We start from the raw sequence: 12252 nt of genomic DNA on the forward strand, positions 1-12252 counted from the left end.
TTCTGAAAATTAATTATTGGGGAGAAAAATTTAGTGGTAACAAACATGCTATTTATGCTTCACATTTTCTTTTTGAAAATTATATATCAGAGGTAAGGTGTGTTAAGTCACATTTTTTGCGAAATGAGTTATCTCCACCATGTGTATTTATTTAAACATTAACTGCCACGTTTTTTTTTGAATTGTAATTTGCCAAGTGAGGTACGTTTTAATTTAAAATCCCCAAATGGAGATCGTAGCAGCTAATGAGTTAAGTCCACTTTCAAATCTCTCTCCTTAACAATTTCGAGTTTGTGACTTAACATACCTTACTTCTGAGGTGCTGATATACATACAGGGTGTTTCTCTTAAAATTGCAGTCAAAAGAAACGTTCCCTTCAACACAAACTTTTTATTAGGTGCATATGATAGAACATCGAAAACTCTACAGGTGTCCAAATTGCGATGGGTTTGCAGTGTATCTCAGTTATTATGAAAGATTGAAAGTTGCGGCTTTCGCGAACCTGAGCTACTTTTTTGTGAAACCTACAATGACGCAAACCAAATTTTCATAGCCCTCTTCGTTTTTGATATACAGGGAGTGTTTGAAATTTATGATTTTCAGACACCTCCTGTATTTCGGCTAAAAATTTATTTGTAGAGCATAAATCATAGTATTCATCAAACCATTTCATTTGATACCTCTCCCATAAAAATCGGAGGGTAAATGACAGAGTTACAGCTTGCGGCGTTCTTGTGTAACAATCTGTGTATACAGATATCTTTTCTCTGCTAAAATTACATTCAAAATGGATGTATTGTACGTCAATGGATTCAGAAAAACAATCTTTATCCTTTAAACTAAAACTAGAACTCGTTCGAAGAAACACTTCGAACTTGTTTCTGAAGAAGGTTGCAACATGGCATCCGAAACGTCAAACATTTTTTCAAAAAACGCACGGCTAAACCCGAAAGATTTTAGTTCTAGGTATAGTGTTAGTTCTTGTGATAGTGCTAGTGTTAGTTCTAGTTTTAGTTTAATTAATATCGGCCGTGAAAGCCTTCGTACTTATATAAATCTTTATCCTATGACGTGAAGAAAAATATATGGAGCAATTTGAAAAACAAAAGCTAATAATTGCTTAGAACTGAAGATGGCCTTGGAAAAAATTTATTTGTAGTATGAATCATAGTATTCATCAAACCATTGCGTTTAATGCCTCGCTCATGAAAATCGGAATGTAAATGACAGAGTTACAGCTTGGGACGCTTTTTATCTAACACCCTGTATACAGGGTTATTCAAAAAACCGCTGACAAACTTCTAGAGTAGATAATACATGAAAAATTAAGATGAATAGTCGTAATATACATGGAGTCGCAAATGCCTCGTTGGCGAGATATATTGGCGGATCAAAGTTTCTTTAAAATTAAACATTATCTGCAATAAAAAACACTTTTTTAAAACTATTGTCTACAACATTGCTCTCTACGCGCGTAAAGTGATCAATTATCTATCAATTGGTCTCTTACAAAACTTTGATCAAAGCAATGGTTTTTAAGAAAAACACGTTTGTAGAAAATTTGTTAATTCAATCAAAAACTGTTGCTTTAATCAAAGTTTTGTAAGAGACCAATTGATAGATAATTGATCACTTTACACGAAAATACTGCACGTTTGACAAAATTAGCAGTGGAGTTGAAAATATTTTTAAAAAAGGGCTTTTTATTGCAGATAATGTTTAATTTTAAAGAAACTTTGGCCCGCTATATCTCGTTAAGGAGGTATTTGCGACCCCATGTATATTAAGACTTTTCATCCTAATTTTTGATGTATTACCTGCCCTAGAAGTTTGTCCTGTCAGCGGTTTTTTGAATCAGCCTGTAAATAAGGTCCTACCAAACTTTCATTGATTATCCTACACTAAACATTTTCCCCAAAAATTGTTTCATTATTTGTTTATACGGTCCATCTAGGATTGTCCTGAGACCATTATCGATTATTTTGCATGCATACTATTCGATTATAATGAATAACAGTTAGGTAAATTACATATCGGATAAGCGGACCAACCAACCTTACACCGCGACCTTAAGGATTTATTTTACCCCGATAGATAACGTTATCAAATCGTGCAGTCCAATGCTTTTAACAAACATTAATACTTTGCTCGGTGAAAAGTCATTCAGATCCTTTGGGGAGATAAACTGCGACCCAAAAATCGGGAATCTGATTTAAAAATTCATTTTAATTAAAAAAAATATATAATCAAAGAAATATAAATAAACTTAAGAAAGACTTGAATAATCATAATCCATACTTCAGCAAAAATTTACGAATTATACTGGTGAAAAACCAAACTTAAGGGAATAGTCGGGAATACTCTTGTTAGAAACTTAATTTGCAAGAAAAAGTCTGAAATTGCAATAGTTATAAACTAGACTTCAGTAAAAAACAGGAATTACATTGTTCAAAGTCCACATGAAGTCTGAAATTACTGTTCAGAGAAAACAAAAAATTGATTATAAACCAAACATGATTTTTCATGGCAATACTTATGTGTTCAATAAAAGAATGCGAAGAATATGAACAAGAAACCAATGGACTTGTCTTGTTATTGCACAAGACAGGAAATCACCAATGCGGAAACTTTGCCAATGCAGGGTAAGCACAAAAGCAAAGTAACAGCTGCAGAAATGATACCGGGTGGTACAAGATCCGTATAGATAATAAGAGGCTTCCAAAAAGATGATGATAGACACCCACAAAGAAGTAGCTGTCAGTATCTAGAACAAAACATACATAACGTTGGCAGAAGACTAGATACTGCTTCTAAAAAACTAAATACTGCTTTCTGAAAACTAGATACTGCTAACAGGTCTAAATACTGCAAAATAAAGATAAAATATTTTGGAGAAAACATACATAACTTTGGAAGAAGACTAGATACTGCTTCTAGAAGACTAAATACTGCTTTCTGAAGACTAGATACTTCCGACAGGTCTAAATACAGAGTCTGGAACACTAAACACTGCCTTCTAAAGACTAAAATTGCTTTGTGGAGACTAAATGCTGCTTTCTGAAGACTAGATACTGCTAACAGGTCTAAATACTGCAAAAGAAAGATAAAATATTTTGGAGAAAACATACATAACTTTGGAAGAAGACTAGATACTGCTTCTAGAAGACTAAATACTGCTTTCTGAAGACTAGATACTTCCGACAGGTCTAAATACAGCGCCTGGAAAACTAAACACTGCCTTCTAAAGACTAAAATTGCTTTGTGGAGACTAAATGCTGCTTTCTGAAGACTAGATTCTGCTAACAGGTCTAAATACTGCAAAAGAAAGATAAAATATTTTGGAGAAAACATACATAACTTTGGAAGAAGACTAGATACTGCTTCTAGAAGACTAAATACTGCTTTCTGAAGACTAGATACTGCCGACAGGTCTAAATACAGCGTCTGGAACACTAAATACTGCTTTCTAAAGACTAAAATTGCTTTGTGGAGACTAAATACTGCTTTCTGAAGACTAGCTACTGCTGACAGGTCTAAATACTGCAAAAGAAAGATAAGATATTGTTGGAGAAAACATTAAAAAGGCGCCGGTGCCCCCTTTTAGGCGGCGCCCGGGTGCAGCACCCCTTGCAACCCCTGGTAGCGCCGCCTCTGTTCTGACCCCTGAATGAACTATAATTGTTCTGTTAATTGTGGGGATATACACATTGTAGGCCCCCGCTTGATTCACCCCCACATGAAGCTACATACATACAACAAATCTGTTTCCGCTAGACCGCAAGTGGCGGCTATCTTGTATATATTTTAAATTGAAAAATCAGGATGGACAACTTCTATAGTTTGATTTGATAGAATCCATGTTGCAAGTTTAAATGAGGCATTAATAATAAAAAAACGCGTTACAAAACTTCTTCATTAAGTCATCATCAGCCGAATCTGTATGTACTTTTTTCTTTTATATTTCTTTTTCTTTTTTATGTACTTTTTTTTTTTATGTTCCTTTTTGTATCAACTTCTATAGTTAAAATATAATATTCGTGCGATTTAGTGGTTTGAACATATCCGACGCTTTATTTATGCTGAGATAAGTTTGAAAATTCAGTAATAAAAATTTTTTTCCTCTTTGTAACTCGATCCGTGGACAAACTGTAGATTCGGCTGATGATGATCTAATGTAAAGGTCGAAACCGGTACCGAGGGAATTTATAAAATAAAGCAGGAAAGAGGTTTTTTAAAGCGTTTTTTTCTATAGTTTAAATTTCAAAAACGTAGTAAAAGAACCAAGAAAAATTGTTATGAATTGTTTACATGGAACATCCTGTATTGAGATTACTTAATTTACTATCAATGTGGTGTAAATATTGTAAATAATTATATAAGTGTCATATAAAATTACTAGATAGTTGTACGCTACTCGAGTTAATTTACACAAATCTATAAGTACTTAGTAGTATTAAAGTGTATTTGAGTGTCTACAGCACACTTTTATTGGAATCAAGGAACACCGTTTCATGATTTGTTCGATATTTTCGACAAAATTCTGATATGGTTAATTGCTTTTTGAGGTGCTGCGGATTCTATTGTGTTTCCAACAAAAATAATTATATGAAAGGTTTAAAAAAGACCACTCTTTAATTGTTTTATATTAAGCAATTTGAGACGTTTCGGAATTACCTCCCATTTTCAGTCAACAACTAATTACTCATAATCATATCTCAAATCTTGATGTGATGTTTTAAAGTTGTTGACTGAAAATGGGAGGTGGTGCAGAGGAAAAGTGGTCTTTTTTAAACCTTTCAATGTAGATTTGTTTATTGCAAACCATAATTGTAGTAAATTACACAATTATTTACATGTATCATTTTATAAGAAGTTCTAAAGAATTATTTGCTATTTCATAAATATATCAAAACAGTTTTTAAGGCAAATGATTTTTTTAGAACTTTCTACTGATTATATGCGCGTTTATTAATCATGTTCAAAATTAGATCATTATACAAATTAAGTTTATCATAAAAAAGTAAATCTTTGTAAGTTTTGAGAAGGGATTGATAAATTACAATCACTAACTTTATGGTTCATAAATCATGCAATGAGTTAACACATAGTACAAAGGTAAATTAAGGTAGATTTAACTTTTAAATAAATTTATACACTTTTACTCTTATACACTATACTAATAGAGTACAAAAAATCTTAAAAATATAAATATAATCATGGAAAAACAATATTCTAGCTCTAAATTGCCTTGAATTATGTATAATAACCTTGTTTTATATAATATTGTTTTTTTTATTGAAAATTTAATCTTCCCCAGCAGGAATGGCATCCTCTAACCTTCTAATAAATTTAACTCTAATTTCGGTATTAGCATCACCTTTTAATTGATCCTAAAAACAAATTTTAATAAAATAAGGAATTTAATTTTGTTCATTAATAAGTACTTGGACAATCCAACATTGAACATCCAATTGAACCATTTCCAAAGCTCCCCTAATAACTCCACAAATAATATTACAATATTTCAACCCTTTGATCTCTTCTGGTAGTTCAACCAATTCTGTTATAGGATTTGTATCTAATATAAAAGAAAATTCATCTCCGGCGGGGCTCCAATTCGCCACGTTTGGTTGTACACCCAAATACATTCTAAAAGCACTTTGGATCTTATCAGCTGTATCTTTCAAATCTAAACAACGCCCGGTTGCTGTTTTAGCTAGATAGTCTTCGATTAGGCGTATTCCCATGTTGTAACCCAACCTTTCGAGTTGTTTACTTACATCGTCGACATTATCAAAGTCCTTTACCATTTGGGCTACCAGGGCTCCATAGGTTAAAGTTACTAATTCAGAATTCTAATAGAAATTAATTAGTTTCATATTTAATACGCTTTATCATTTAACTTACGACTTTTTTCACGTCTATTCTTGCGGTTGATCGAGACATTTTAAGAAATAAAATCTAATAAAACTTTATTGAGTTGTATTTTATGCAGTGTCAAAATTAAAGTAGTTTGAGGTTAGGATAAATTTATCTAACTTCACGTATGTGTTAGTTTTTGATGTGATGGTGAGATGGCGTTGTAATCAATTTGGATTCAAAAATTTATTTTACATAATATATTTTATTATTACTTTTCAAAGATTAGTTCTACACATTATATAAATTCTATATTACTCTATAAAGCATAAGAGAGAAATCAGTGTGAATAGTAAAGAATCGTCCTCAAAATAATAAGGTACCAATAAATTGTTTTATGGTAGGAAATAGTGCTGAAAAATTTTGTCATAATATTTTGTTAATAATAAATTAGATTAACTTACAACTGGGTCAGCTTGTTGCATGCAAACGTTGAAGTTATAAGCTGTTTCACAAGGATCTTTGCCATCTAAAACAAATCGTTTTTTCATCTGAAAAGGAAGCAATATTATTTACCTGGAAAGTTTCTGCATTTATCTAAAGCTGCAATAAGTATTTTTTGCAATTCTCCTTGGACAACATTCTCGATAACATCGTAATTAACTTGATGATTAGACGTCATCTGAAATTTAAATGTTATTAACCAAAAAATCAATGTAAATTAATAAAAGAAATTTTACCCATTTTGATTCAAGCATCATGCATTTCATATAACACTAAAACAAAAACTTTGTTATAAAAGATTTCCAAAAAGAATTATTTTGTAATACCATGATAGGTTGAGCGTTGTTGCTTATAACATACGAATCAATATCAGCTTCAGTTACCCCAGTTTCTTTGATACATTTCGCTCGCATGCTAAAGATCCAATCGTGAAATTCTTTAGGTACAAACTAAAATATGTTAAAATGTTATCAACTATTTACTATTTATCGAAAAATATTTACGTCAGGCAAATCTGCATAAGCCCCGACTACTAAAAACAAACAAATTAAAAAGTGATGGTTAATCATCATGATCACTGATTAGTCTTGTTAAAAACTAACATGAAAAAAAAATCGATTACATTTTTATATTCTCACCAATTCATTATTTTCACTTAATCTCGATTTGATTACTAACAATTATTTACTTAAACATACACTTCAACTCCTCATTAAGAATGCATAATATGCTTATTCATGTCGAGTCAACCTTTAATGACAAATAATGTGCGAGTTAATTAAATAAATTAGATGGAATTAATTAGGTTTAAAACACCCAGGAAATAAAAAAAATAACCAAGTAATTCTCAGAAATTTTATTGATACATTTTATTTATCTAAATTAATCTCTAATTTTAAGAAGAAAAAGTTGAACAAATCCGAGTACATAGCTAAAATCAAATACAGTATCTTATTGACATCATGTTCTTTAAGGTAGGAAGTAATGCTAAAAAGAAAAATTAATGAAAGTTAGATAATCTTAATACGGTAAAACCTCGATATATATATTAATATTATCTATATAACCCTTTGTGTCCCGATGGTACTTGTCAGGATAATAACAGGTACAATATTGAGATTGATATAAAAATTAGCCAAACGAAAGTAAAGTACCAAAACGTACAGATACGTTTTGGTACTTGAACAAAGCTTTGACTGATGAAGAACTTTTGGTTGAGGCTGAAAAAGTTTGTGTTATATTAGAAAATCTCCTGTTGGATAATTCTGAACAGACAGACATAGAAGATGAAGAAGATGACATTGTTATTGTTATTACTAGTGCTAGTGAGGTACCAATGATGAAAGATGAAGAAGAACCAACTAATCAAAATGAGGAAAATGACACTGAAGTAGTAGAAATACGTGGCAAAAGGCCCAGGAAGAAGAACAAGGCAGAAATTGATAGAAAATGGAGAAAACGAGAAAAACAGACTAAGAAGGCAAGGTTGACTACTTCAACTCTAAACTTATCAATCTCTATGAGAAGCATGCCCCACTCAGACGACGTAGGGTGAGACATCCGCCCGCACCATGGTTAAGTGATGAAATAAGATCACTGATGAGGGAGCGTAACCGTGCAAAGCTATTATTTAAACGTATTCCAAATACTATTAATCGTGAAAGCTATAGGATCTCGCGTAACCGTTGCAATCACCAATGTAGGAATGCCAAAAAATGTTATTTCTACCGGAGACTATTCAATGCTAATCCGAGGACGTTTTGGAGGTTTATGCGTTCCTTAGGGACGGTTGAGTCCCCTTCTGTTCGGGCTGCTTGTGATGTGGATTCATTGGCGAGGTTTTTTGCTGACCCTCCTCTGACAACAGCGCTCATTAAGATTACAGATGATATTAGGTATGCTTGCGATAAACGTTGTGTTACCATCCTTGTACTACTTGATTTCAGCAAGGCGTTCGATTCGGTTGATCACGATCTCTTGTTAGCGTCACTGTGTTAGCTGCCCTTGGATTTACCTCTTCATGTTTATCTTGGTGTCAATCTTACCTTTCCTGTCGTTCCTTGTGTGTGTGTGCTGATTCTGCGCTCTCGTCTGCTTATGATATGAAATGTGGTGTACCCCAGGGCAGTGTGATGGGTTCGTTGCTCTTTCCAACTTTTATTAAAGCCGTCACCCATTGCATTTCTTGTAATTATCAGCTATTAGACGCGGTTAGAAACCTTGGGGTGGTTATGGATTCTACAATGTTCTGGAAACCTCAAATTCAATCCGTCTGCAGAAAGGTCTATCATTGTTTCCACTCGTTGAAAAGTCTCCGTTGCTTCCTTCCTCCCATGGTCCGTCGTAATCTTTGATTTTCTCTGATTTTCCCCCATATAGATTATGCTGACACGGCATATCTTGATCTTTCGGTAACACTCCGAAACAAACTGCAAAGACTTCAAAACAACTGTATACGGTATATCTAAACAACTGTCTACGGTATCTGATCTGGAGAAATCGTGGAAGGGTTGTTTATGAAAATAGAGAAGTGAATTTGACATCAAATTAAAGCTGAATCATTGCTCTTTCATATGGTATATGACCCATATTAGGTTGTGTTATAAAATTTGTTAGATAGTAAAACTTTAAGTGGTGTTACATGTTCATCTTAATCACAAAATGACATTATGCAAGTTGAAACTTAAAAAATCGTGAAAGGGTTGTTTATGAAAATTATGAAGTGACCTTGATATCAAATTAAAGCTGAAACATTGCTCTTTCATATGATATATGAACCATATTAGGTGGTGTTATAAAATTTGTTAGATAATAAACCTTTAAGTGGTGTTACATGTTCATCTTAATCACAAAATGAAATAAGGCAGGCTAAAACTTAAAAAATCGTGAAATGGTTATTTATGAAAATTAAGAAGTGACTTTGATATTAAATTAAAGCTGAAATATTGCTTTTTAATATGGGATATGAACCATATTAGGTTGTATTATAAATTTTTTTAGATAATAAAACTAAGTTGTGTTACATTTTCATCACAAAATGAAATAATGCATGCTGAAACTTAAAAAATAGTGGAAGGGTTGTTTATGAAAATTAGGAAGTGAATTTGAAATTAAATTAAAGCTGAAATATTGCTCTTTAATACGGGATATGAATCGTATTAGGTTGTATTATAAAAATTTTTAGATAAGAAAACTTTAAGTCGTGTTACATTTCACAAATGTCATCGTAATCACAAAATGTCATAATGCAGGTTGAAACTTAAAAAATCGTGGAAGGGTTGTTTATGAAAATAGAGAAGTGAATTTGACATCAAATTAAAGCTGAATCATTGCTCTTTCATATGATATATGAACCATATTAGGTTGTGTTATAAAATTTGTTAGATAATAAAACTTTAAGTGGTGTTACATGTTCATCTTAATCACAAAATGTCATTATGCAGGTTGAAACTTAAAAAATCGTGAAAGGGTTGTTTATAAAAATTATGAAGTGACCTTGATATCAAATTAAAGCTGAAATGTTGCTCTTTAATATGGTATATGAAACATATTTGGTTGCATTATAATATCTTTTAGAAAAGGAAACTTGAAGTTGTGTCATATTTTCATCTTAATCACAAAATGTAATAATGCAGATTGAAACTTAAAAAATCGTGGAATGATTATTTATGAAAATTAAGGAGTGAATTTTACATCAAATTAAAGCTGAAACATTGCTATTTAGTATGGTATATGAAATATATTTGGTTGTGTTATAAATATATTCAGAAAAGGATAAATTTGTAGTTTAAGTTGTTATTCAGCGTTAGATTGTTGTACATTTTTCATCGAACTAAAACTAGAGCTAAACTTGGAACTAGAAATATCCGGGTTTAGCCGTGCGTTTTCAGACACAATTTTTCCCTTCCCCGTATTAATTCGTTATATCGAGGTTTTACTGTACGCAAACAGGATGGATTAAAAATTAATGTTTACTTACAACTGGATCAGCTTGTTGCAAACATACATTAAAATTGTAAGCTGTTTCACATGGTTCTTTGCCATCTAAAAATAAAATTATACATAGTGAAATAACAACAATAACAATTTTTATTTTTTTTTGTACGTACCTGTAAAAGTCTTACATTTTTCCAAAGCAGCCATAACGATATCTTTCATATCCCCAAATTCCATAGTTCCAATAACTTCATAATTAACTTGATGATCGGGAGTCATCTAAAATTAAAATTTACTTTAAAATTATTTTATTAAAATGAATTCATTAATTTTATATACCCATCTTGCTTCACGCATTAAACACTTCATGTAGCACTAAAAATCAAATCATTAATTCAAAAAATAAATATAAAAACAATTTTATTAGAAATATACCATCATAGGTTGAGCATTATTACTTATAACGTATGTATCAACATCGGCTTCGGTTATTTGTGCTTCTTGGATGCATTTGTTCCTCATGCTTATCATCCAATCGTGGAGTTCAGTGGGAACGTACTAAAATTAAAAATTAAGAAATATCTTGTATAGAAAAGTTTAATTTTATATTTACATCTGGAATAGTTGCGTAGGTAGAAACGATTAACGCCAAAAAAGTTAAAAACTTCTTGCACATTTTTAATTGTTTTAAAATCAATACCGAGATTTTGCAATAAATCGACTGAATATAGTTAAGACTTCGCCGTCGGTTTAGCTTTTATAATGTTACCGATTTTTTAATCTTATAATTAATTCTCGTTGCAATCACATATAATTACTTGTGACAAACATGCAGAGATCCTTTAATTTATAATAACAATACAATATTCAATTAAATCCGGTGAAATAGCTACCTGCGCAATACTTGTTAATAGCTAATAATAATACACCAATAGAGAATAAAGAATCTTGGTATATGATTTTTTTAATTACTTTTTATAGCGAAAATTCTTATTACAAATCCACAAGGGATTAAAAAATATTATTTTAAAAACTTTTAAAAGTTTACGTACTTTACAGTTCACTATTTCGAATAACGTGAGTGGTGGTGCCAGGTTTGATAAATCCAATTTCCAAAACTTATTCTTGTAACTGCTAATTATTTTAGTTCTGTTACTTATTTTTCTATGAAACCATGACTATTTGGTATTACAATAACTTTTTTTTTTAAATATAAAAACAAAACATGTTACAAAAGAGTTTCTGGTATCCACTCACTGAGCACTACAACTTTTCACGAGATAAGTACAAATATTGATTGAAAATGTGACATGCAAAGCGCGTCTTATTGTTTTTGCACAAATAATAATAATAATAACGTTATTCAGGCTTCATCAAGTACAAAGAAAACTTAAAAAAAAATTATACTTCTGTTCATACAAAGGTATGAACAGAAGTTACATTAAGCCTGAATTTAGGCGGAGTTCAGGTAACACCTGTTCTTCCACTCAAACCCAAATCAAAAACAATAATAAACTAAAAAATTCAATGACAACCACCATAACACCGCCATGGGCTAATGTCGAACATGCACAATAGTTAACCACACATACTATACTAAAGAGTGTCCAAATGATATCATATACGAATCTCATCCCCCGAGACCACCAAATACACAGTCACACACCCAAAACCCAGTCCCGTAAAGATTTCTTAAATCGGTTCAAAGGTAGGCTCACTAAATGTTTAGGAAGATTATTATCAGTCTTGTGAAATACCCGGGTATTTATTTTCAACGGTAAATTTCCTGGATGTATACCCGGAGGTATTTACCCAAGATGGGTATTTAGAGGTATTTATAAAATTTAATTCAAATTGAGTTGATGGCAGTTTTGCAAGCACTTCAAGAAAGCAGAGTCGATTATTGATATACCAAACTTATTTATAACATCTACAAGAATGCTACAATGACG

The 12252-nt window shown here is 31.7% G+C and overlaps 3 protein-coding genes across 3 annotated transcripts; all 3 read right to left on the bottom strand.

Annotated features, from left to right (window-relative positions):
• Positions 1-5131: 5131 nt before the first annotated feature.
• On the bottom strand, positions 5132-6038 carry LOC111415589 (blocked early in transport 3). The gene is made up of 3 exons (XM_023047336.2): positions 5909-6038; positions 5446-5856; positions 5132-5391 (listed from the first exon to the last, which is right to left on the bottom strand). Exons 1-3 carry the CDS (start codon positions 5945-5947, stop codon positions 5305-5307), a joined length of 537 nt encoding a protein of 178 aa, XP_022903104.1. The 5' UTR covers positions 5948-6038; the 3' UTR covers positions 5132-5304.
• A 67-nt stretch (positions 6039-6105) lies between these two features.
• On the bottom strand, positions 6106-6945 carry LOC111415591 (pheromone-binding protein-related protein 6-like). The gene is made up of 6 exons (XM_023047337.2): positions 6868-6945; positions 6691-6813; positions 6601-6636; positions 6437-6542; positions 6325-6389; positions 6106-6273 (listed from the first exon to the last, which is right to left on the bottom strand). The coding sequence occupies exons 1-6, from the start codon at positions 6934-6936 to the stop codon at positions 6256-6258; spliced, it is 417 nt and encodes a 138-aa protein (XP_022903105.1). The 5' UTR covers positions 6937-6945; the 3' UTR covers positions 6106-6255.
• Positions 6946-7205: 260 nt separating this feature from the next.
• On the bottom strand, positions 7206-11026 carry LOC111415593 (general odorant-binding protein 83a-like). The gene is made up of 6 exons (XM_023047339.2): positions 10914-11026; positions 10736-10858; positions 10640-10675; positions 10474-10579; positions 10344-10408; positions 7206-7351 (listed from the first exon to the last, which is right to left on the bottom strand). Exons 1-6 carry the CDS (start codon positions 10974-10976, stop codon positions 7334-7336), a joined length of 411 nt encoding a protein of 136 aa, XP_022903107.1. The 5' UTR covers positions 10977-11026; the 3' UTR covers positions 7206-7333.
• Positions 11027-12252: the final 1226 nt, after the last annotated feature.

This window comes from Onthophagus taurus, chromosome 6, assembly GCF_036711975.1.
Source record: "Onthophagus taurus isolate NC chromosome 6, IU_Otau_3.0, whole genome shotgun sequence".
Taxonomy (NCBI): domain Eukaryota; kingdom Metazoa; phylum Arthropoda; class Insecta; order Coleoptera; family Scarabaeidae; genus Onthophagus; species Onthophagus taurus.

What these genes read in the sequence shown, in the direction of transcription:
- LOC111415589 (XM_023047336.2), bottom strand. Translation starts at nt 5,947, where the DNA reads ATGTCTCGATCAACCGCAAGAATAGACGTGAAAAAAGTC. An exon ending in GAATAGACGTGAAAAAAGTC is followed by an intron (nt 5,857 to 5,908) that starts GTAAGTTAAATG and finishes AATTTCTATTAG; the next exon opens with AATTCTGAATTAGTAACTTT. An exon ending in TTCAATGTTGGATTGTCCAA is followed by an intron (nt 5,392 to 5,445) that starts GTACTTATTAAT and finishes ATTTGTTTTTAG; the next exon opens with GATCAATTAAAAGGTGATGC.
- LOC111415591 (XM_023047337.2), bottom strand. Translation starts at nt 6,936, where the DNA reads ATGATGATTAACCATCACTTTTTAATTTGTTTGTTTTTAGTAGTCGGG. An exon ending in CTTATGCAGATTTGCCTGAC is followed by an intron (nt 6,814 to 6,867) that starts GTAAATATTTTT and finishes AACATATTTTAG; the next exon opens with TTTGTACCTAAAGAATTTCA. An exon ending in TGATGCTTGAATCAAAATGG is followed by an intron (nt 6,543 to 6,600) that starts GTAAAATTTCTT and finishes TTTAAATTTCAG; the next exon opens with ATGACGTCTAATCATCAAGT.
- LOC111415593 (XM_023047339.2), bottom strand. Translation starts at nt 10,976, where the DNA reads ATGTGCAAGAAGTTTTTAACTTTTTTGGCGTTAATCGTTTCTACCTAC. An exon ending in ATAATGCTCAACCTATGATG is followed by an intron (nt 10,676 to 10,735) that starts GTATATTTCTAA and finishes TTTGATTTTTAG; the next exon opens with TGCTACATGAAGTGTTTAAT. An exon ending in TAATGCGTGAAGCAAGATGG is followed by an intron (nt 10,580 to 10,639) that starts GTATATAAAATT and finishes TTTTAATTTTAG; the next exon opens with ATGACTCCCGATCATCAAGT.